Source organism: Conger conger, chromosome 2 (genome assembly GCF_963514075.1).
Source record: "Conger conger chromosome 2, fConCon1.1, whole genome shotgun sequence".
Lineage (NCBI taxonomy): Eukaryota > Metazoa > Chordata > Actinopteri > Anguilliformes > Congridae > Conger > Conger conger.
In genome coordinates, this window is record NC_083761.1 from 60,300,060 (window position 1) to 60,323,509 (window position 23,450).

A 23,450-nucleotide genomic window follows, 5' to 3' on the forward strand; every position below is an offset into this window, starting at 1 on the left:
ATCAATTGCCCGTGTGCAGCTGCTAGTACTGTAACAGCAGGAAATGAAAGGGTTAATTTAAATATTTCTTTACCTCATGCTTTGAATACACAACCTACTTTCAGTACCCCAATTTTTGAGTGAGACTGGATGAGTCTTTTTCTTGCTCTGAATTTAAGTAAATTTTCTGTAAAGGCTGGTTTCTTTCTCTAGTGCATGTCAAAACTTTGTGAATTAACAGCTAAACTTTGAGGACGGGGTTGAGTGAATGCAGGGCTGGTGTGTGTGTGTGGGTGTTGTTTGGTGTGGGAGAGTAAGCATTGGCTTAATGAATTAAAGGGCACATGGGGGTTGGGGGAGGGGTGGACAGACTGAGGAGCTGTCTCCCCCTCTGTGAAAGCAGGAGGCCCTTTCAGTCACATCGCCGTAGCACCAAGCCTCCACAATCTGTCTCAACATTTCTGCCTGATACAAAACCGTGTTTTTTTCAGCTAATCTGCAACTGCGGCTAAACCAGTTGGCTTTCGGTAACGTGTTTTTGTAGTGCAGTTCTATGCTTTTTAGCATCTGCGTTTACCTGCGGTTGCCACCGGGATTACGTGAAATGTTGAATTTGCGGGAGTAATTCATGCCGTGTCCGCTCGAGTGTAACATTGCCATTCAGGAATCCTGCTTTGGAGCCTCCCCCTACCAGCAGGGGTCTCTAGAGAGCAAAAATAGCCTTCTGAAATAATTGGACTGGTATGTTCGCTATAATGCCCCCTATTCCATGTGCAGTCCAGAGGGAGGAATGAAGCATTGTTGTATACAAACGACCTTTCTTTCTCACTCCTCCCAATGTCACCCACATGAAGATTCGACCTCTAACCCCTTCATTTTTGGCAAGTGTTACATCCTTCTGCTTCTTTCCTTCGTCACCCTCCCCCTCTCTTTTTCTTGTCCTCACTCCAAAGGGTCCAGTGAGGAAAAATGTTGACAAAGCATTGACATCACTGCTCTGTGCCAAGGCTGACTCCAAAGCAGATTACCATTGACATGGAAACTTACGCCGCACGTTAAAATGGCTGGGGAAGATCCTTGTGTTTGTTTTCAGCATATAAATTCAGAATGGGCAAAGGCAGCTGCTTATTATCAAATAATATAATTGAAGGCTCTGAATACATTGTGGCAGCATGGATGATGCAGTGGTTATCACTACCGCCTCACAGCAAGGAGGTCCTGGGTTCGAATCCCCGTCGGCCGGGGCCTCTCTGTGTGGAGTTTGCATGTTCTCCCCGTGTCTGCGTGGGTTTCCTCCGGGTACTCCGGTTTCCTCCCACAGTCCAAAGACATGCGGGTTAGGCTGATTGGAGAGTCTAAATTGCCCGCAGGTATGAGTGTGTGAGTGAATGGTGTGTGTGCCCTGTGATGGACTGGCGACCTGTCCAGGGTGTATTCCTGCCTTTCGCCCAATGTATGCTGGGATAGGCTCCAGTACCCCTGCGACCCTGTTCAGGATAAGCAGGTTCAGATAATGGATGGATGGATGGGTGGATGAATACATTGTTCTCATGGTTTTGTGCATAGCCCTCCCAGTGAAAGTTAATTGGCTCTTGATTTACTGGGTTTATCAAACACTACCTTATAGTTGGAAGCTATCTGACATGCATGTTGAGGGTTATCAGTGGGCCCTGTATCAAATATATTATAGGTAGTCCAAGGTCTCCATATGATAAGTATGGTAACCTATTTTTCTGTTGTCTTGCTGAGAGACAATGTGGGATGGGAATGTGGCCTGACTGGGATTGTGTTGCTGCAGCACTTTTCTCTTTTGAGGAAGAGGAGAAAGGATCTCTGTCACCAGTGCCTGTCCCTCTAGTGAAAGCCAAATGCATATTCCCATGGACAATACTTCCCATAATAGCCAGTCTTAACTAAAGAGAGGTTTTTGTATGTCTACCAGTTTTCCAGTCCTCCAAAATCTCAAATTTTGGTCTGAAACATGAAGCAATTTGGCTGCCTTTTATTACATTTTTTGCTGGGTTCCTGTTGTTTTGCATGACTGCTGTAGTTATGAGACCACAAATATTGTATATGATGGTTTAAGCTGTGATGTGATCTTCTATTACACATTATAGTTATTAGTTAGTGACAGCACCGAGAAGTCAACCGTCCCGGTTCTTTAGGGATCAGAAATTTGCAGTGCAGATGGTTTAACACAAACAGGAAGTACAAGCCCGACAGAGAAGGAAACACTTCACTGCGCAAACTTATCTATGTGGTGGAGTCAGAACACGCCCACCCGCTGCGGTAGAACTAGTTGATATCCTGTGCAGTTTAAGGGCTGAATGCCAGCACATGTGGTGCCTCTGTCTCCCAGGCTCTTCGCAGCTAAATAAGGTAAATATCAGTACATGAAACCCTGATGTTCTTCAGGATCTGCTGTAGAGGTTGGGCTAATTGCTGTTAATATCTTTCAGCCAGTGGACTATCTGTTGGTGAGACTGATTACTTATTACTCAGGCTGGGCAATAATATGTTGTTTATTCTCTAGTGCATTTTCTAAGGGTGAATGTTCAGTCTTTCACATGTGTTATTAGTTAGGTACATGCAGTCTTGTCATCTGTTTTGATTTGGTCTAAATTACATATGAAGGACTGTACCTAGGTCCAGGCCAAGGACTTCAGTGGTGCACAAATCCCAGTAGTGCATACATGCGTGGACTGTCTCTGCAGGTCTGGTGAAGGTTTCTGTTCTGTCTCAGGAGCCTCCTCAGGGGCAGGGGGTTTGGGGAAAGAGGGGAGTGGTGGGTGCTGTTGGATGTATTCAACCTGGTACAATCTATGGCCTGGATATTTTTCAAATGATAATTTCAGTTTACCCTGTTGCTGGTTGGCTAATCTGATTTATGTAGGGGGAGGGGAGGGCGGGTTACTGTAGGTAGAAATGCATTTGAAGTTCTTGAAAGCACAAGTGAAAAACAGTAGTTCTTCAGCAGGAACTGTCAAGAGTTTTTTTCAAGTAAAGATGGAGGTTGGATGATAAATGCAAACCATCGGCCAGAACAGCCCACAAAGTAAAAAGAGAAGCAGTTTGTATAAAAGCACAGTGAATGAAATTGAACAGAGAGAATGTCTGTCTCAACCACTTGTTTAAACATTCTCATGATAATATGCCATAATTTACCACATTAGCTTAGAATTGTATGGAAAACTCTTTGGTAAAATATTACAAAAAAAACACGACTAAATGAAAATACCAGGGATCTTGTTTTTGGATAAAGTTGCAGTGAAAGTTATCAGGACACTGTCCACCCAAAGGGAAGTTTGCTGTTACATGAAGCCTTTAATACGTATTACTAAAGCTGCACTGAATTCATGACCAGGCCCCCTATTAATGATGCACAGTTTTGTTAATTAGACACACAAATTACAATTTCAATACGCTGTTTCTACAAGTTACTCTCTCAAGATGCAATGCTATATTATGAATATTTGAGCTGTGCATGTTCATGAAAAATGATTTGACAGTTGTGTAACATTATTAACTTAAGCTATCTTGTGAAAGATCATTTCACTGGCAACAGTCTTGTTTGGCAGATTGCCAGGAGGGTTGCTCCATCTATGAAGGATGTGAGATTACACTGGAGACAATGTTTTTGTTTGAGGCAGTAACTCTCCTTTCCCTGGAGAAAGGTATAGATAAAGTATTTGTGACTTCTATAGTCAGCAGTGTGCTCCTTTGCCGCAGACCATCAGCAGCTTCACCAGTGTGTGAGGACATCTGTGTAGTGGGGATGGTGTGTGTGAGAGAGAGGAAAGAGGTGCAGGAGCCGGGAGGCCGAGGCAGAGGCTGGTTCAGTGTGCTCTGTTGGATTAGTGCAAGCTTCTTGGCAATCTGCATTTGAATGGCTGAGTGCAGCTTGAGCCGTTAGACTCACTCCCTCACTCTGACACATGGGAGGGAGAGGGAGGGAGGAAGAGAGAGGGAAAGAGAGAGAGAGAGAGAGACTCTCATTGGAACACATCAGCGACAGCACTCGTTGCTTCTTCAGCAGAGATACAATTTGCAAGGTTTTTTAAGACAGCGTTGAAACGGGCAGGAGCGCTCTCGGCCTCGCGGTGGCCCAGTTCACTGCTTGGCAGCAAAGTGATTGGATTACCGGCGTATCTAGAGGGAGGAGGACAGAGTTTTGTGAATGAGAGAAGGTAGGAATCTCTGCTCCGTTCTTTGAATGAATGCTCTCAGTGCTTCTCTTCTCAACAATGGGGCTGGCCAGGAATGGCCTCCTTTATTAGCGGCTGAGGTCCAGGCTCTTTGCCGTTTGAATATTATGCAGAACTCTTCTGCCCCTATTCAGCAGGCAGAGGCAGCTTTGATGTCTGAGAATCTGTATGGTTGCCAGGGTACCTAACTTTTATTTCATGTGACTGCACTATGCCGCTCTGAACTTCAATCAGATGTTTCTCTCATATTTATCTCCGCTCTGCTACTCTGAAGGCCACTATTGAAGCACATCTAGCCTTAATAATTGGAGAAGATGAACACACCCGTGTGTAGTTTAAACAGCCGTCCCAGTTTGAAGACAAAAATGTAATTCAAAAGCAAACATTAAAATCACATTGGCAGACTTTTGAAATCAGTGTTAAAACGAGCCAAAAGAAGAAGGCCAAACTCTGGCATCCCCCTAAAACTTTTTTAAATCAAATAATTCTGAAATGTTCATGTGGAAATTAGTGGAACTGCATCGCTGCTCTCTGTAACAAGAAGGATATAATGTAATATCTTACTACAGACTAAAAAAAATCAATCAATGAGATGTGCTTTTATGATGTAGCTTCTTTGGCATTATGGGTTTATGGCAATTGTAAATTTCATGAAAGATAATCTAGATAAAATTAAATTGTCTGTTCACTTTTAAATTTTTTATGTTGTATTTGTAAGACAACACTGATGACCAAAATCATAAAGATTTTTTCATGGTCTGGTTATTGACCTGCACCCCCATTCTAATTTGGTAATATTGATGGGGATTTAAATAAAATCAATAGCCTGAGATCCACACATCTCAGGAAAAAGGTCATTTGCCGTTGTGCAGTGCAATCAATAGTACTTGTGCTGTCAAGTGTAAACCTTTTTAAATGATGCAAATTTAGAGTGCATATGGTCGAGATGTTGCAGAGAAGAGATGGGAGCTGGTTTGGGAGCCGTGTAAAAGCTGCTCCCTGTACCCCTTGCTGGTCTGGTCACACCCAGGACAACAGTGACCGCCTTGTTCCCTTGGGCGGGCCACAGCTACCCAGTGCATTTTAATATACTGGGGGAAGGATGTTCTGCTGTATATGCCTGTGTCTCAGCCAGTGAGGTCATTGGTGGCACAATTCTGCTGAGGTCACTGCAGTGGCATGGCCTACATTCTGCAATCTAGAGCAATGGTCAAAGAGAAGAACATCTCAATCACTGAGTCATGACAAGGACCAGAAAATTCACCTGGTATTTAATCATATGAATTAGGTGATTGTCAATTTCAGAAAACCATGCTAAAAGATGTTGCCAAAATCATATATCATAAATTAAAACAGTCAAATTGTCACATTTAGATAACCCCTTGAACTTGTCATATTCAAAGACACTTGACTCCTTGTGAACTATTTAAATGCAAGTCAATCTTTTTTGGTGCCTATCTTTTTTATAGCAGAAGCAGTCAAACTTTGGAAAGAATAGCTTGCATATCTGTTTACTATATCAGTGTCTCCACAATGATTTTCCTGGATTGATGCTCCTTTCTTCTTTTCTCTCATTTACTGCCCGGCCTTTCAATAGCTCCTCATTCTCACCTCTCTGTGTGCCTTTCTCATGCCTCCCTGACATACAGTATGTGCTCCAGTCCACTGCTCTTGTCCAGTGCCCCATTTGTCAAGCCGTCAGGATGTTTGTTCATCTCAGCTGGGGCTCGCCTGTACTTTGCATACACTTGTTTTGGTTTCTGAGGAAAAACAAGGCGAGTGATTCAGCATGTGTCGCTGTTTGGTGGCAAGCAGAGCAGGCCTTGACTTATTACAAGGTCTTGCAGCATATTTGTCTGCTCTAATCTGCGCTCATGAAATGGCTTAATTCCCCTCCCGCCGTCCAGCTGTCTAAGTGAATTTCCTATCTGAGAGTTCATTAAGTGTACTGAGCTTTCAAAAACTGATTTCCAGACATTAAAGGTCCTTATTGTTTTACTTTAACCAACTATCAATGGAAATCTTGCTTGGAAATTAAGTTGCGTGCAGTTACGTTACAGCACTGTGCTACATTGCACTTGTACACTTGAATATGTATGCACTCATTGGAGGTAGCCCTCAAAAATGAAGAAATGTCCGAGACCACAGAAGATTCAAAGAGTGAATTTATACATTAGCCATAAAACTGGCCTCGGTTTTCCAAAAACTTTTAATGGCTTGTTTCTTTTTAAATTTCCCATCCCTCCTCTGTGTCAGTAGGGCTTGCATCCCCTCCCCCTCCTCTCTCTCTCCCTCTTGCACCCCACCCCCCAACCCCCCTGCTGCTATGCTGGGGCCACTGTTCACAAAAATAATGAAGAACAAAAAGACCTCAATCTGGAGCTCCCCAGAGAGGGGAAGCTTTTTAAGATCACCTTCCTCCTTTATCAATTGCTTTAAAATACAATATACATATTTTTATCCACAGAATTATGTGAAAAGTTCAAGATGATGCAAGTGGGTTGCTTTTCATTCTAAACCAGTGGAACAGAAGAAGTAGCTTCCTTGGTCTTAATTACTTCTAAATAGTTTCCATAAAGAGCTTCTCAACTACACTGCTCTACTATCATCTATGTAATAAAATGGTGGCTATGTTGTTCGGCGATGCAACTGCCTGTCATAATTTGGCGTGTGGTTTCATGCCTGTCTGGGGGAAATGATAGACTGTAACATAGAGCTGGGTTTTTCACAAGCAGGTGGATTGCTCCATTATGAGTAATGGGTCAAGTGGTATCATGCATGTCTCAGACCCTGATCAGGGAAAGGAGTGTCCCTCAATTTGTCATCACACATAGCTGTGTTCAGATAATTATCTGACCCCTATAAAAACAGTGATTTATATGATGGTGATTAATCTTCCGTCTACTCTTTATTCCACTTATTCTGCTGAACTACATTTCAACACACCTTTCAATTAATAAGAAATCATCAACCATAATTGACAGTAGAGACGACTCATTGTTTTTATTGTGCGCTCATCAGTTGGTAAGTTGTCTTATGAAACGGTGAGAAAGTAGTCTGCTATCAGTAGGTGTATGACAACTCTGTCATGTTGTGTGATATACAACCTGCAGTAACCTGTTTCATTGGCACCATATCAGGACCAGGTATCGCTGTTTACCGTAACTTATCAGTGCCTCAATGTATCAAGACCAGGGCAAGATTGTGACTACCACCTAACTGTAGTTAACCACAAGTGATATATTTGTATTTTTGCTTACTTTACATGATCAGCGAATTAATTTGAACTTTAGTCAGGTAGAATTATGAAACAATGAAACAAAAATGAAATCTGAAAGCTGGTGGATCATGTAACAAGATGAAAGTCATTTGGAGATAGATAGACAGAGAGAGGGAGGGAGGATTTTTTTGACACACTCAGAACAACACCATAGAATGCAACTTTCTTTCTAAAGAAAAAACCTGCGTGAAAGGCACTTAACTGAAGGCAAGAGAAACACTTTTGAAAAGAGCAAGAATCAAATTAACCTGTTTTGGTATTCACAATAAATATCACGCATTGTGTTGTGGTGAACTTTTGCCACAAAAAAGCAACATTATTGTAACCTTGCAAAAGGTTATTCAGAGAATTGCATGAGTTACTTAGCCTGTTAAAAGTGAGCTCAAAAAGCAATCTAAAACTCATCAAGAGGAAGCCAGTCCACGTGACATGCTCAGAGACACCGATTGTGTTTGAAGATAAGCATTTTCATCAGAAATAAAGGAAATCCTTCATGCTTCTTTCAAGTTTCCCTGTGGGCCCAGCCCAGAAAAATGACAGGATGTATCGTTTTAAGGACAGAATATCTAATGTATTCAGTCTTCACCTTTCAACAACTTTTACATCACTGCGAACAATGCTTTTGTATGATGTGTTTGGAATCCGAACAGTACATTTAAGCTGTTAGAAAAACTCGAGATCATCCAGGAAGACGGTCATTTTACCCTTAATTGTCTTGGTCACACATCCTGTTCTTTCCTCGTATTAAGGAATTCCCTTAGGTAGTAAATATCATGCTTTGACCCGGCACTCTTTGAAGACCTGGGGCTGGTTCCTGGCTCTGGTCTGAGGAGCAGAGCTTCAAGACCTCGCAGCATAGAGGTCACCTTCCTGGCAGCTCTGAAGCAGTACCTCTGATTACACCAAAGCCAGACTGCTCTTGGAAAGCGAAAATCATTGGATATGTTTCTGAACCTCTGCCAGCACTGTGCTTCATGCGCAATATACTATGGTTATGTGGAACATGACGGCTTGTCTCCACATATGTCTGAGGTTATAGTCGGGCTTAGTTAGGAGTACTTGCAGGGGATCCCTGTCCTCTGATCCCTGTGTGCTACGTCTACCTGATTCATGACTTTTTGTTAAATTGGCTCATAAAATATTGGTTCTGTGGTCCTTCTATAAAGTTGTGGAGCACGACAGCCCCAGTAATGAACAGTGAGCATGCTGCTCGCATTTAACATCTTATGGAAGTTAATAATGATGTTTTTTTATGTGAAGTTACATTCATGTACTTTAATTTCCTTTAAATATAAGCCTATTTTGTATTTGAGCGTCTGCCACAAGATGCTGTAATGATTGTGCCATGAACCTCAACAGAACTTTACTTAATTCTCTGCACATGGTAACATAACAGAGTAGAAAATTGTTTTAAAAGATTGTAATGGATGATAATCAGTGGTGTTTTCTTAAATACTCAAGAAATCAGTCTCTACTATTACTGTGCGCATCTCATATTCGCATTTGGACCAGCGCATTTGAATCAAATCACCGATTCCACAATTCAAATTCGTGTCATTCTTGAGGTTATATCAGGAATGTGCTATGATTGTTTTTTTGCCATTATTTCTTCTTCAGTCTTCTTCTAAGTGTACATGTAAAGTGTGTGACTGCTTGATGCCAAATAAAAGCGGACTTATGGATTTAAAGAATGGTGTTGAGGAGAAGATGTTCAGATGGTGGTGTGATAAATGGTTTTGTTGAGAGGATAGAGTCTTTCAGCAGGATACCATGTATCACCAGTCCTATGTCCACTCTAAACTGGGCTCCCTGGACTCCTGAAATATATTCGTCATTCACAGAGAATGAACTGTATCTTAGTCCAGTAACACCATGCTTCTTATTATGATCTCCGGTCACCATGCACATGGTCAAAGGAGTAATACAGTAGCTGTTAAGATTTTAAGTTTCTACTTTTAAGAGGTAACTGGAGATTTCCATTTTGGGTTTCGTGTCGTATTTTGTGACTATATTGTGTACACGTGTGTATTCTTACTGCTCAATTATTTCTGTAGAGGGCATCGCAAAAACAGGGTTTCTTAGTAAACACATTTGCTCTACTGATTTTGAATTTGTTGGCAGATTGGGTGCACAAAAATAAAATAACTTGTTTTGAAAATACAAAGTACAAGTTTCAGCTCCTTAATTTCATATTTTACTGTATTCATTTCTGACTTGCCGCTACTCTGTGTTCCTGCAGACGCATCGCAGGGCCTAGAGCCGCGAGTCCAGATGGCAGAGAAGGAGGCGGAGCCAGTGGAGCAGCTCCCGTGTGCCAGCGAGCCAATCGCTGACAGTCTCATCATGGGCCGCAGTCCCTTCGGCTATGTGGGCATCGAGGCCGTGCTGGACCAGATGAGACGCAAGGCCATGAAGACCGGCTTTGAGTTCAACATCATGGTTGTTGGTAAGCCACCCAGCATAAATAGCAAAGCCCACTACAGTGCTTGTACCTGGTAAATCTAACCTGTAAACTCATTTTCTTATTTGAACCACATTCAACAACTCACACGGCATGTGTGAAATCGGCACCAAATACCCTACTGACACACAAACGGTGGTGTGAAAGCGAGAGAGGAAGTTTGAGCTGTGCAGCTTTTCAACATTGAGGTAGTTCGTTTTCTTGTAATCTCAAAGCAAAGATGGCCAAGACCACACTGGAAGAACAGAAAGTTTGGCGATGTGGGTGAACACATGCATTGTGAACTGAACCGTCTTGTGCTTTTGTGACTTAATCTTCATAAACAGTAAGGAAACTGACTCTGGCACTCTGGCAGTTGTGGGTTTCTCGGGTCTGGTAGAGCTGGGCAAACAGAAGGCTATCTCTGTACGCAGAGGAAATAGTGAGACTTGAACAGGAAGTGTGTTGGGATGGCATGTGTACTGGGGTAGAATGTATTTGCAGCATCTTTAATCACCAGTTGCAGTACAATATTAAGCTGTTTGAGGAAGTATATCCGTCCTGCACAAAAGTGTTGTTTATATAAAGTAAGCTGGCTGTAATTACGAACAGAAAGTGTTTAATATCAAACATTCTTTTGTCTTTGTCAACAGTAGTATTGTGGAAGTGGGTTTAGTTAGTTCTCCATCACCCATGCATGTTACAGGTATTGATTAATTAAGTAGGATCTATGAGCATGCATTGCCCAGCTTTGGATGTAAAAAAACCTCACATGGTGTAAGTATATAATGTGACAGTGAAATGTGGGAGATTTAAAGGAGAATGCCATACAGCGATTTGCAGTAGAAGTGATTTAGGAGTGGTCTTACTAGGTTGCCATGACGTGTTGAATTACAGGAACTGTAGCGGTATATTACATGAGTGTTAATAGTCTTCAGTATAGGGTGACTTTCTAAAAATGAATGCTCTAACCAAAGTTAGTCTAGACAGAATTCCCACCATGCCTTGCAAATTAACCTTAACTTTGATTATCACAGCTGTGGAAGTGTTAATTTTTCCATAATTTTCATAATTAGGCATTGAATATGTGTACTGTAAGTAATGCTTGCCTGATGGTGTTATAAGGGGTTAAGGCTAGATCACAATGCACTTGCTCCCCTCTGTTTGAGGGACATGTCAAACGGTCAACTGTCAACTGCCAACAATCATAAACAGCTGAAGTGATTGGGCTTGCGTGCAGAATTAGGGGCATGGATTCAATTCAAATGTTTCACACACTAAGCTTAAATATCACGTGGTTCACCAGTGGTCAATGTGGTGGACTATTTTTATTTTGCAGTCCTACTTGTTGGCCTGCACGTGACTTCTCATAGGGGACTTTTACTTGATTATGCGTTCCACGGTATGGTGTTATATGATACTGTTGCATGCCATACATGTTTTAGGCACAACGAACAACAATGGTCTTTTGTGCTTCAGACATGATTTGGAATATTTTGGAATCATACTGCAGCCATTAACATAGTGCTTGGCATGCACCTGGAAGGTTGGTGGTTCCCAGTGTAGCCACAATAACATCAGTGCAGCTGTTTGGCCATAGAGCAAGGCCCTTAACCCCACATAGCTCCAGGGGGGATTGGCCCCCTGCTTATTCTAATCAACTATAAGTCGCTTTGGATGAAAGCAACAGCTAACTATAGTGTCATGTTTGGGTTGAAGGTATTAATACTGTTCCTGCAACAAAGGGAGATGCTGCTCCTCCTTGTTGATGCTGGCTGTCTCGGGGAGACATGATAACTTTTACCACTTCTGGTCAGAAAGCTGCCATCTGCCCTTCTGAACAGGTCTCTCCCGCTGTGACCTGAACTGTCTCATGCTGTCATTGCCTCTCCCATGCTACCATCTGCTCTCAAAGGGGGGGGGGGGGGGGTTGTGCTGTGATTTTGATCAGATTTACAGCCAGGTTATACAGTGAGGCTGAATTTGAGCTTTGTTTGGAATGGACACGTTGTGGCTTAGCTGGGCCCAGTTTGTATCCTGAGGTGACCACTGGATTTATGAGACAAGTGGGCAGACTGAGGTCCCAGCAATAGGCATTCAAAGTAATCCTGATTATTGCTCCAACTGCCAAATAGTGTTTGTCTTTTATTCTGCTGGCGGTAGAGTGGTCCTGGTTGCCCAATGACCCCCCCCCATTTCTAAAACCATTATACCTTTCATTAAATGATTATAAAAACTGGCACACGACATTAGAGACAATAAATACAAATGCATTGAAGTGTTGTATTCAAGATTGTACTGCTGTTTTATAGTTTAACAGCAACTGTACTAAGGCATATGCTTTTGTGTGACGGCACCATATGGCATTGTACTGTAGGAGCAACACGTCTATATGAACACACGCATGGAGAGTGAAAGTCTGTTGTATTCCAGCCTGTGTCTGCTCTCCTCTAAAGCAAGCAGAACACCACTCTCCATGTGCTGGCCAGGGAATCCTGCAGAACATGACTCATGCTCTCCCAGAAACAAAAGAACAGAACTTGTTTTCTTTGCAGGAGGTGGTGGAAAATGTAACTCATCAGTGCTGCTCTGCCGCAGAAGAATTCATTTTTGAATCTGAGAAAGGATACTCTCAAAGTGAGCTGTGAATTCTCCTACCAAAAGTCAGAATCTCATACTTTAATCCCAAACGGCTAGAGCAGTTATAAAGACAGGCAGTTCCCCCACCCTCAGTGAGTGATCAATCACAGGCTGTTTATCTGACCACTACAGAGGGACCAGCCATACTGATTTATTGGCCTTTAACCTAAAGGTAAAAAACACCTCAAAGGGGGGAAAAAATTCACGATTCCTTGAAGGCACTTTTTATTGTCCAATGTCAGAAAGCTGGAGCCCAAAGTGTCTTCCCCGAGCTGTTAAAATGCTCGTATACAGCTCAGTCTCTCTCACCCTGCGGCTGTCTGTCATAGCTCCACTTTGGGCGGGAAACCGTAACAGTGTCACCGTTTATGAAGAATTTAAACGGCTTTGCGCTTTCTTCTGGAGGCTGCCTCTTCTCTATTTGTTTATCACAACTGTGCTGTAGTAAGTGAGAAGAAATTTGGCCATTGTTTTCCATTAGTGTTCCTCGAAGTGGTAAAAATGACTGTTTCATGATCATGCAACATGACGCCATTTCTCATTATTTTTTGATTAATGAATCAAAGTGAAATATGCAACAATTATCATCCGTAGTGTCCCCTTTGTACATAATCACATTGTTTGCATTTTATTACTGTGGTATTGAAAGACATGCATTAACATATACTGCGCATGCTCAGGAGGCAGTCCTGTTCGTATGCTGATACTGTGCAGACTGATGCGCTATGCGTTTCCCCTACCATTGTACAGAGGGGTTTATCAGAGTCTGCCATCTTGTCTACCACTGAGTAATTCCAACCACAATTTACAAAGTTATTTGTATCACTAGTGCCATAGAGGCTTCAAAGTGTCAGTCCATATTTCTGAATATTAAAAATGACGTTATGTTGCTCAATATTCTCAGGTGACATTGTTGGTTGTCCCATGGCAGTGCTCGGCCTTCACTACCACATGTTTAAGCTCCTTGTACCTATTACCTTCATTTTGAATGGAACTCTGGTATTTGGAGTGTGAAAACAAACTTTCGTAACTACCAGTGACCACAGATGTCGCTAAATCCACCAAAACTGAAAAATAACAAGACATATTTTGCCTGCTCATAGTACAGTGCTTTTCAGACAGTAATATTAATGTTTACAGGCCTAATTGCCCATACGTATACAGTTTTTTTTAGCATAGAATTAAAAATGCTTGTGTGTACACATGTAAAGGATGTTATTCAGATTAAAGTGTGCTTTCATAAAAAGTGCTTCAGTCTCGAGGGTGCTGTTAATCTGTGGGAACTGTGCTGACTGCACACGAGCCAGAACTGAGCCCTGTGAGGAACTGCTAACATCAGAAGAGAAATAGTGGGAGGACCATCCAGTTCATAAAGCATACATTACTTCATCAGTAGCCATAAAGAGGAGATCAAAGGAGGGTGGTTCCATTTCATGTCACATAAATGTATAACTGGACAGGAATAATTGGTGTGTTTATTAGGTATTACTGCATAACTGTGTAATTTGGTTTTTGTTGATCAACTTTTGCTATGTTTTGTGACATTGTTGCTGTCCAAATATTGTCTGTGTGAAATAAATTGACTGCTGTAGTTTGTCCTGGAAATGTCTCCAGTTATGAGTAGTATTATGATATGATTTACCAGAGCAGGCAGCTGGCATAAGCAGTCTATGTGGCCTTTTAGGGCCACAACCACAGATGGGCGACGCAAGACATTTTAATTGTGCCGTATTCAGAGGACACAAATGGCTTTTTTTGATGCTATTGTTCCTGCGCTGGTTCCCTAGTCCAAGATCAGCAACAACCCCCCTTCCAAGATCCACGATTGCTTCCCACTTGCCCCCTCCTCCCCCGGTCCATGTTCAGTTTATTTCTTGTTTAGGGCTCCCAAAATCCTAGAGCCGTCTCTGTGATTTCCCAGTGTCAACCAGTTCAACATGTACAGCACAGTGAGGTTTATGTTAATGCCACTGAAAACAAGTCATTTAAGTACTATCCCTGGAATCTGAGACACTTTAAATTCAATTCAGTTGTCAAATTTTCAATTTCAACTATACACTTTTCAATCAGTTATAGAATTATAGAATTATCCTGTTACTCTGCATTCATTGTAAGTAAGTGGAACTGGAACAGCTCCCTACATATAGCAGATAATATACATGTGCTGAAGCAGAAGGGCAGTGACTTCTCCTTTTATGGAAATGGGAGCAAGGCCACTTTCTTGTACTGCCGTCTGTCACCAAAATTTTTGATGACATTTCTTCTTCACGGGAACATGGAACTGGTTAAAATATACTTTCCCGCTCCTCCTTTCTCAGAAATCCACCAGCACACAGACACACAGAACGTGCATGATTGTCTGTTTTAGGACAGGAATTTTCAGGCCCTCTGGCAGACCAGGGGTGCTGTGGAATCTCTGTGCCTGGGGTGTTTCTGATGGTTGTGACAAGAGAAGTCTCAGTGAGTCTCATCAGGTGAGATCTAATGCCTGTGATGAATCCCATTGCCCCAGGCTGGACCATTAACCACACAGCGACAACACATACACTCCTCCCTTCAAAAGTGTCCCATGTGCAATGTCCTGACCCCAGCTAACTGATCGCCTGACACATGGTTATAATTTTGTCTTACACAAGTCCTGTTGTTCCCACTGCCCTGAGATGTGAAGCCAGGCCAGTCGATCAAAAGAACTCTGTTGACCTTATGTCCAGTTTGAATTGGCTGCTTGTAAGCTATATGTAGCTCGTAGGCCATGGGGGGAAAACGAATGAAGTAGGTTTTGTATATGCGCAGCTCATGGTAATGAGTGCTTTTTGGACAAATATGAAGAAGATCATGTGGTTTTCTTTGGGGTGGCTTGCAGCTCCTTGGCCTCTGGGCCAGAGGTTATCTATGAGTAGGAACATTGTCCACACCTTCTGGTCGCAGACTAAACAGTGGTAAACAAATAAAAGGCAGTAAAAGTGGAGGTAGTAGGTCAGTTTGGTTTCGTATTCGCTCTTTCCATCCTGCTTTCATACAGAAAAGTCAAGAAGTGTAGGCTTGTAGGACTGGTTGAAATGTGGATAGGTGTTCGTCTGTGAGCTAAATATAATGACCTGTAATGCCCTGAGAAATTAGCGGAATTGCTGTAAATTAGCAGTAAGGTGAGAATATTTTGGAAGATCAACAAGCTGAAGTATCTAGTGCAGAGGTGACCAACCCTGGTCCTGGAGAGCTACTGGGTCTGCTGGTTTTTGTTTTCACCTTAAAATCAGAACCCTGTTGAGACCCAGGTAACCAGGTGAGGTGAGTTAGCTGTGTAATCATCTGCTCTAATTGAAGTGCAGAGTAACAGTGAAAACCAGCAGACCCAGTAGCTCTCCAGGACCAGGGTTTGTGACCTCCAATCTAGTGGGTGCTTTTTAGAAAACCATCTGCCTTAATAAGTAAAATTGTGCAAATTGAGAGGATTTCTTTTTTATGTTCATCTGGAGGCAAGTTACTTTCATCAAAAAAAAAAATTGCTTTGTTTCTTTAAAATACAGTGTTTGTCAATTGGCAGTATGAGATGTACGTAAATGCTTATCAGGGGGTCTGTACGTGACACATGGCTTAACTTAGCGAGCGATAACGCAATGTTCAGCTATTGAATCAAGATATTAGTCATTAGGTGCTTGATCACTTTTTCCAGGCAGGCATCCTGTGCTGAGGGTTGTGGTGTTAGATTGCCTCAGATGCCGTTTGTGTAAAAGAAGAAAGTAATCAGCATGTAGTACCATGCAAATCTATGACTTCCTTTTCTGTAAGCAGACACAAGTTCCTTTGCACATCAACAGTCAGGCTGTTCTGGTACTAATGATCACTCTCAGTAAATTGTTCATATCAAGGTTTTTGCAGATACTAATCTTTTTTTCACCATGTTAATCCATACAAAATTGGGAAGATGTTTAAGTGGTGTATGGTGTGCATATGCTACACCGGTAGCATTTGTCTGTAAGGCAAATGATGCATCCTTCCCACCCCTAAAATTCACAGTCCTGAGGGCCAAAGACATTCAACCAGCAAATAACTGACTCCTTAGCAGCTTACATGAAGTCCAGTTTCTCAAAGCATTATGAGACACTGCCACCAAAAGGGGTGTTGCACTGAGTTAAGCCAGCAGAGCTGCAGGGCAGTAGAAGGAGTCGTGTCGGGGCGCGTTAGCGGCCAGAGACCCAGCCACTTGAATCATGTGCTTCCACACTGTGTGGTAGGTTGGGATTTGAGTGGCACAGCTCATAGTGGGAAGACAGATCCTCTTGGTGACCTCCTGCTCCAAACCGCTGTGCCTCTTGCCATGCCCTGGAGGCAACGCTGATCCTCAGTGCCATCCAGTGCTATGTGGAAATGTTTACACCAAACCCCATTAAAGCCTAATGCTAACACATGCTGAACTCTTCCTTATGAAACACTGGACACTTTTGCTTAAGAGCCCTGAAGGCAAATTAAATATTAATGTATTGAAATATGATATGTTTGACAGAATGTGTATCAAGTACGTTCTTTTCAGTTTTATCAATTCGCCGTTTCCTCGTGGAATGACGAAATTGAACGATTTAGGTGGTTTTTTGAAATATACAGGATACTCAAGTTTCTGATCAGGATTTGTTCTGCTTTATTTAAGCTTTCCTGTGGCTTGATGAGTCGAATGCTTAGCAGAGATCAGAGAGAGGTTTAAATGCAGTCATGTGGAAGTGAGTGCTTGCATGACTCAAAACGGTGAACACCTGAAATGTGCTTTAGACTCCATCCACAATACTTTTGTCAGAGGGATTGCAACACACTGTCTACGCTTGCCCAGTGAGTGTGCCCATAGATGCACTGCTGAAAATGAAAACCATGATGATGTCTAGTCAACATCCTGTTGAAGAAATGAATGCACGTTAGCACAGTAAGCATTGCTGTAGACACAGTATGCACGTATGTCATAAATGACCTTACTCATGAAGACTGTGATAATGCCAAACAACCTCATGATGACTCATTCCCCGCTGAACATAGTAGCACGATTTGAATTGATTGCTGTTTGAATGTCCTCTTTTGCCCTTGTTTTAATAATCAAACGCCTCGTATTAGAGCAGTGTATATTAAGGCCCCAGGTCAAAAAAAAAAAAACAGGCCCGCTTTTATGGTTGGGTTTCAGTGTCATAAATTGCACATCACTGGCTTTCTTTGAAGTGTAAGCCCAGCATAAATCCATCAGTACTCCTGGTTAGGTGGCCAGTGATCCAGTGGTTAGACATGAACAATTCCGCACTGTCCATCTCTGTCATCGTCAGTGCCGAAGGCCCAATAGTTTCGTTCCGAGACAGGTCCCTCAGGCAACCGCGTGTCTCCGGTGATAAATGAACAGTGGTGGCAGCTGATGTATGGTCCACCCTGTTGTAATGGTGCCGTTCATGTCATATCCCAAAAGCTGCATGCTGCAAATTGATGGATTTGGGACTGCCCTTTTTCAGGATAGGAGTTAGGAAATGTCTGGGTTTTTTTTACAGTGCTGGACACTGATAACTGAATTATGGCTGAAATGTTCAATATTATTCTTTGTGGGGGAAAAAAAATTGTATAAAGGAGATCATGTAGTCCAGATTATGTTGATTTGTGAGGTGGAAAATTATTATTTAAATATTCGTAGTTAATTATTTCATGCTAGCATTTGCATGTCTTATTAGCCAAAGACTGACCATGATGAATGCTGTCTTCAGTTTTTTCTGGATAACTCTGTTGGATAACAAGATAGGATTGCACATGTGTGTGACTGCTATAGTATTCCTACAGCAAGATATCTGCACAAGAAAGTATAGCTTTTGTGTAATTGCCCCATGAAAGTAGTGTATTCTGAAATGCATATTTAATGGGAGTTAACTTGATTCCTTTTCTTTGCAGGTCAGAGCGGACTGGGAAAATCAACCCTCGTGAACACATTATTCAAATCCAAAGTGAGCCGGAAATCTTGCACACCAAATTATGAGGAGAAAATTCCTAAGACTGTGAACCTGCAGTCTGTCAGCCATGGTAGGTTTCCCTGAATCAGCAGCCCGTTTTTAAGGCAGTCATATTAACCTATTTACATTCAATGGAACTGTAATTGCACACTGCTAAGTACTGTATGTCCTATATGTTTTCACCTGGTTTGTGAAGCTGGCTTTAGATAAAATGCTAAACTGTTGCCAACAGTTATTATTACTTTTTTTGTTTCTTACCAATTCTGTGTCCAAGGTGACTTGTAATGCTTACATTTGTCTGTATTAAATTTGGTTGTTTACTGAAGCAATTTTGGTAAGGTAACTCGGAACTGGTTACAATGACAGGGCCCCCCAGTTGACCCTACAACATTAACCTCTAGCCCCTGTGCCACAGGTGGACATACAAAAACGCTGAAAAATTATGTGACTAAATAAAACTGAGAAACGATTTTAATAGTTGGAGGTAAGCCAGTCGTTTGTGAGTCTGCTCTCAGAAGTGTAGCGCTAAGCTGATGGCTTAGAAGTGAAAACAGCCTTGCTGCTCACAAGCTATCCTCCTGGAGGCCAGTCCCACTGTTACCGCCATGTTGTGTTTCAGCAAACCTCCTCCAGATAGAGATCCGGCAGACACTTCCCCCGCTCTCTCTCCCTGTGAGGTGAGCTTCCCTCTGACAGATCACAGAGAGGAGGCTTATCACAAATGGCCTCTGCTGCAGACCGTTCTGACAGAGTTATCAGGGCGGAATTCCTGCCAAAGACCGAGAATCTGCGAAGATGATCAAGTGATGCGCCTTATCGGTTGGCCTGGCTCTTGGCTTACTGGAGTAATGTCAACAGGAAGCAAAGGCCTGTAGTCAAAGCCATAAAGTCCTCTACCTTTCATGTGTCTGTTCTCCTGGGATTATTCTGCCCTGTGCTTAAAACATATGCTAGGACCTGTAATGTAGACTTTATAATGTTCTGTAAATGTCATCATTACCAACCACCTTTTTGATGGTTGTGGACAGTACCCTTTGGAGAAATGTTGAAATCCTCAAAATGTGGGAGTTGGGCAAACATTTCACCAGAGAGGATACAGTTTCTTTGTGGGTAAACTAGCAACTAGTTTGCACCCATACATATTTTGCCCCACCCATATATTATCAGGTTTAACTTTGAAATGTCAGTGCTTTGTGAAATGTGTATGTTCTAACTGTATGTGACTCAGTGTTCTGAGGAGCACGTACAGTGCTGACAAAGCCCTTGCATACACAGATGAACAGCCTTGATTTTACGCTTTGATTCCCAAGTCACCACCATACCAAAACAGGCATGAAAGCAGTCACCTTGGCTGCTTTCAATCTTTTCTGTGTTCCTTGAATGTCACCATTGTATTTGGCTTTCACAATGTACTTTCAGCAATATCACAATATCTGTCCACTGAAACTATTTGGCAAGTAAAAGGGGTAGTTGGATGGACAAAGTAAGCACTAAATAATTTATCTTTACGAGGCTACTTTATAAATGTGTCCATCCAAGTGTTATACTGAGTGGCTTCTCTCTCTCCCCTTTAAGAAAGAAAGTGATCACTGTAATCCATTTTACACTATGTGAAAACTGTACTCAATGCCAATATTTATTTTATGGGAGTATAAATCTTCATGCAGATCAACGAGGTGCTAAACCATTCAACCTTTATTATTTTGTGATTACTTTGTGGTTTGCAGACAAGGCTACTTCTTGTATGGCAGTTTGTTCTCGTATTTATATTTGCTTTTCACGTAAGAAAATATTGACTCAGTAGACCAGTGCACAATGGTATTATTCCCTGTAGGCAGGATAAGATTGAGCTGTGTATAATTTATACACCATGTGTCATATAAAACACTTTGTGCACCTTAAGTGTGGGGTGGCCTGTTCTGCTCACACAATCACTGCGAGCGATAAGGAATAACGTTAGCACGAGACCTGCCCCGGGGCTGTGCCCTCCAGCGCCATCGTTAAACAAAGCTGTTCTGACTTGATGTCAGTCAGGGCTTGTCAAGTTAAAAGAGGTGGCACAAATCAACAGCATTTCTCTCATTTTCTGGTGTAAACCGATAGCGGCGTGCAATTAATCTTTTAGCAGGGACTTGCCTGAAAGGCAGCAGGCCCGAACATGGGGTTTTGACATGCCCTGAGGTTCAGTGACAGGAATATGATTTCCGAGTTGGCAGAGATATCGTACAGAGCAGCGGCAGCAGCCCTTTGGTCTAGAGCTTAAAGGCAGCCGTCAATGAGCACGCGTTCTGATTCAAAGGAATCAATGCGTCAGAATGGTGCTTATGAGCTACTCACCTACAGGGTAGCATGTCCTATGAAAGCCCCATCCACTCAGCTTCAGACAAAGGCACAATTGTTTATGCTTGTTTAAATAGCACTGTAGATGTGTTAGATGGAAAAATATTTTCATACCATGTGTGAACTAGACACTGCCTTACAGTATATTTACTCTTTGACTCACCAAGTTTCCTCAGAGCAGTGGTCTTCAGTGCACTTAATTAATCAATTAGAGCAATTGATTACACACTTAACTCACCTCACCTGGTTAACTGGGTCTCAACAGGGTGCTGATTTTACGGTGAAAACAAAAATCAGCAGACCCAGTAGCTCTCCATGACCAGGGTTGGAGACCAGTACCTTGCAATCCAATAGCGATTTAGCGATAACTGCACCGGGCCCTGAGTAAAACCCGGAACATGGATTGAAGTTATAAAAGAGCTGTTCTGAGTTTTACTCCGCACAGTTATCCATCTAACTCCATAACCCTGCTTTGTGAAATTACCCCCCTGGTTCTTAGACTTTTTGTGTGCATGTGTCCGTCATTGGCTTGCCTTTGCATGGTACTGGCATTGCCTGCACCCTGAGAACAGAAATAATATGAAGAGTCAGGGGTTGAGAAGACCTGTGAGAGACAGAGGTACAGACATGGCTCACTGAGAGGTTGAGAAGACCTGTGAGAGACAGAGGTACAGACATGGCTCACTGAGAGGTTGAGAAGACCTGTGAGAGACAGAGGTACAGACGTGACTCACTGACAGTTTGAGAAGACCTGTGAGAGACAAGGCATGGCTCACTACATGTAACATGACACCAGCTAGGTGTGGCCCTTCCCTCTGCATTCCATGAGTGCCGTTCAGGTATTAAGGTAAATCCTACCCTTATCCTGCTCTGGCTGAGCCGTCGGAACAAATCTCCAGCACTACCATTCCTGCCACGAGCAAACAAACAACATCTCCCACGAGAGCTGGGAGTCTGCTTTTCCTCGCAACCTGAACCAAATTACAAAGGCAGATTTGCCTGCAAATATCTGCATTCAACGTGAGCCCCGGTTTGAGTTTGATGCTCATCTCCAAATTCCCTAAAGTGGAAATCTTACTGTCTCATATCCTCTCAGAGCTTTCTGTTCTACTCCACTTCCTCATCCCTCAATTAAACTTACGACCGCTCCAAGACTGACATCTGCTTTCGCTATGTCTAATCCACACGACTTGTAGGAGGACGCAATAAATAAGTGACTAGTGTGAGTGCTAGCACGGTGTGGCTAATGGGGGATTGGGTGCTCTCCTATAAGTGTGAAATGAATAGTCTTTGTCCTCATAGCTTCCCTGGCATGAATGCGGGGCCATTTTGAGGGCACAGAGAAACCGGTCCAGGTTCCATCTAGATTTATGTTTGTTCCATATACCATAACCTTGTGAGGATCAGCGTTTATGAGGCAGGGACATAAAACAGGCGGACCTGTAATTGCGTTTATTCCCTGCCATTATCCTAAATGTTTTAAAAATTCAGAACACGTCCAATTTAACACTGAAATATATTGCATCTGCCTTTTTAGGTTCATAAATAATACATTTACCCTTGTATATAACAAGATTAAGCACAGAATGATTCTATTTTAAAACCTGTTGTAACCTGTCTATGTGATGTATTTGTTTTAAATTGTTTAGACAATTTGGCCCATTCACTTGACCTCCTGAGATTTTAAAGGAGCTAGACAGGGAGTCATCTCTGTTGTCTAACTCAATGTTCTGTAATGGAAAAGAAAGGCAAATTATATTATATATTGTGGTTTATTATATTATAATTAATATATACATAATTTAAATTACAATCCATTTAAAAAAATAGTGGTCATATTAGCAATAAAAACATAGTTTTAATGGATGTGATATGTATATTTGAAAACATGAAGCTTAACACAGTGCACTATTTTACTCACTTTCCTTTTCAGGTAATTAATTAAAATGGCTTACAGTAATGTTGCTCACAAAACTTCACATAATAGGATTAGACTGAGTGTGTGGGTGTACACTGATGTCTCCAGATCACTAAATTAAAAATAGCTTGCACTCATTTTGGTTTTTCAGTTACGGTATTGTAACAGGAAATTGCTACCGAGAACTACAGGTGTATCTGTATGAGAGAATGTATAAAATGTCCGCCATCACAGAAAATGTTCTGTTGCAAAGGACTTGTAGTGTTATTTTTCTGTTTAGAATATCATATAAGTATGGTAGTTCCACATAAATTAATACATCTTAACTTATTTCTGTGATATATAGTAGTCATATGTTCCAACTGGCATGTAGGTTCCCTCTGCTGCCAGTAAGTCTACAGAATGAAGGAGTCTGCAGGGACCTGTTTTGAAGCACAGAGCAGCTCCAGCAGAGAGAGAAAGATTAAAGGGGCAGCACAGCTAAACACCTTCACAGGATAAAAGCCCCTAGCAGATTTTGAATCCCTTCAAAGTGCTGTACAGTAAATTAACCACAGGAACAAGAGAGCATTACACAACGGCGCCCTGTTTCAGGGCCAAAAATGAGACTGTAGAAAAGGGGAAGAAACAGCCATGAGCACTGGCAAGCTGAATGCTTCCTCTCTCTTCGGAAGAACTAAAA

General features: G+C 42.1%; 1 protein-coding gene across 8 annotated transcripts in view; it reads left to right on the plus strand.

The window, feature by feature from the left end:
• The window catches only part of LOC133114191 (neuronal-specific septin-3-like), a 66,651-nt gene that overhangs the window by 31,935 nt on the left and 11,266 nt on the right, over window positions 1-23,450 (plus strand). For 5 of the 8 annotated variants that reach the window (XR_009705529.1, XM_061223371.1, XM_061223363.1 and 2 more), the window contains 2 exons: window positions 9,704-9,910; window positions 18,452-18,580. Coding sequence is in view for 7 of the 8 variants with exons in the window: in XM_061223371.1 (XP_061079355.1) it covers window positions 9,704-9,910; window positions 18,452-18,580 (336 nt within the window). In the remaining variant the exon portion in view is untranslated. Of the gene's footprint in view, window positions 1-2,265; window positions 2,359-2,436; window positions 2,457-3,941; window positions 4,167-9,703; window positions 9,911-18,451; window positions 18,581-23,450 lie in introns of those variants that run through there. The other 3 variants (XM_061223389.1, XM_061223418.1, XM_061223382.1) reach the window with 3 other exon arrangements.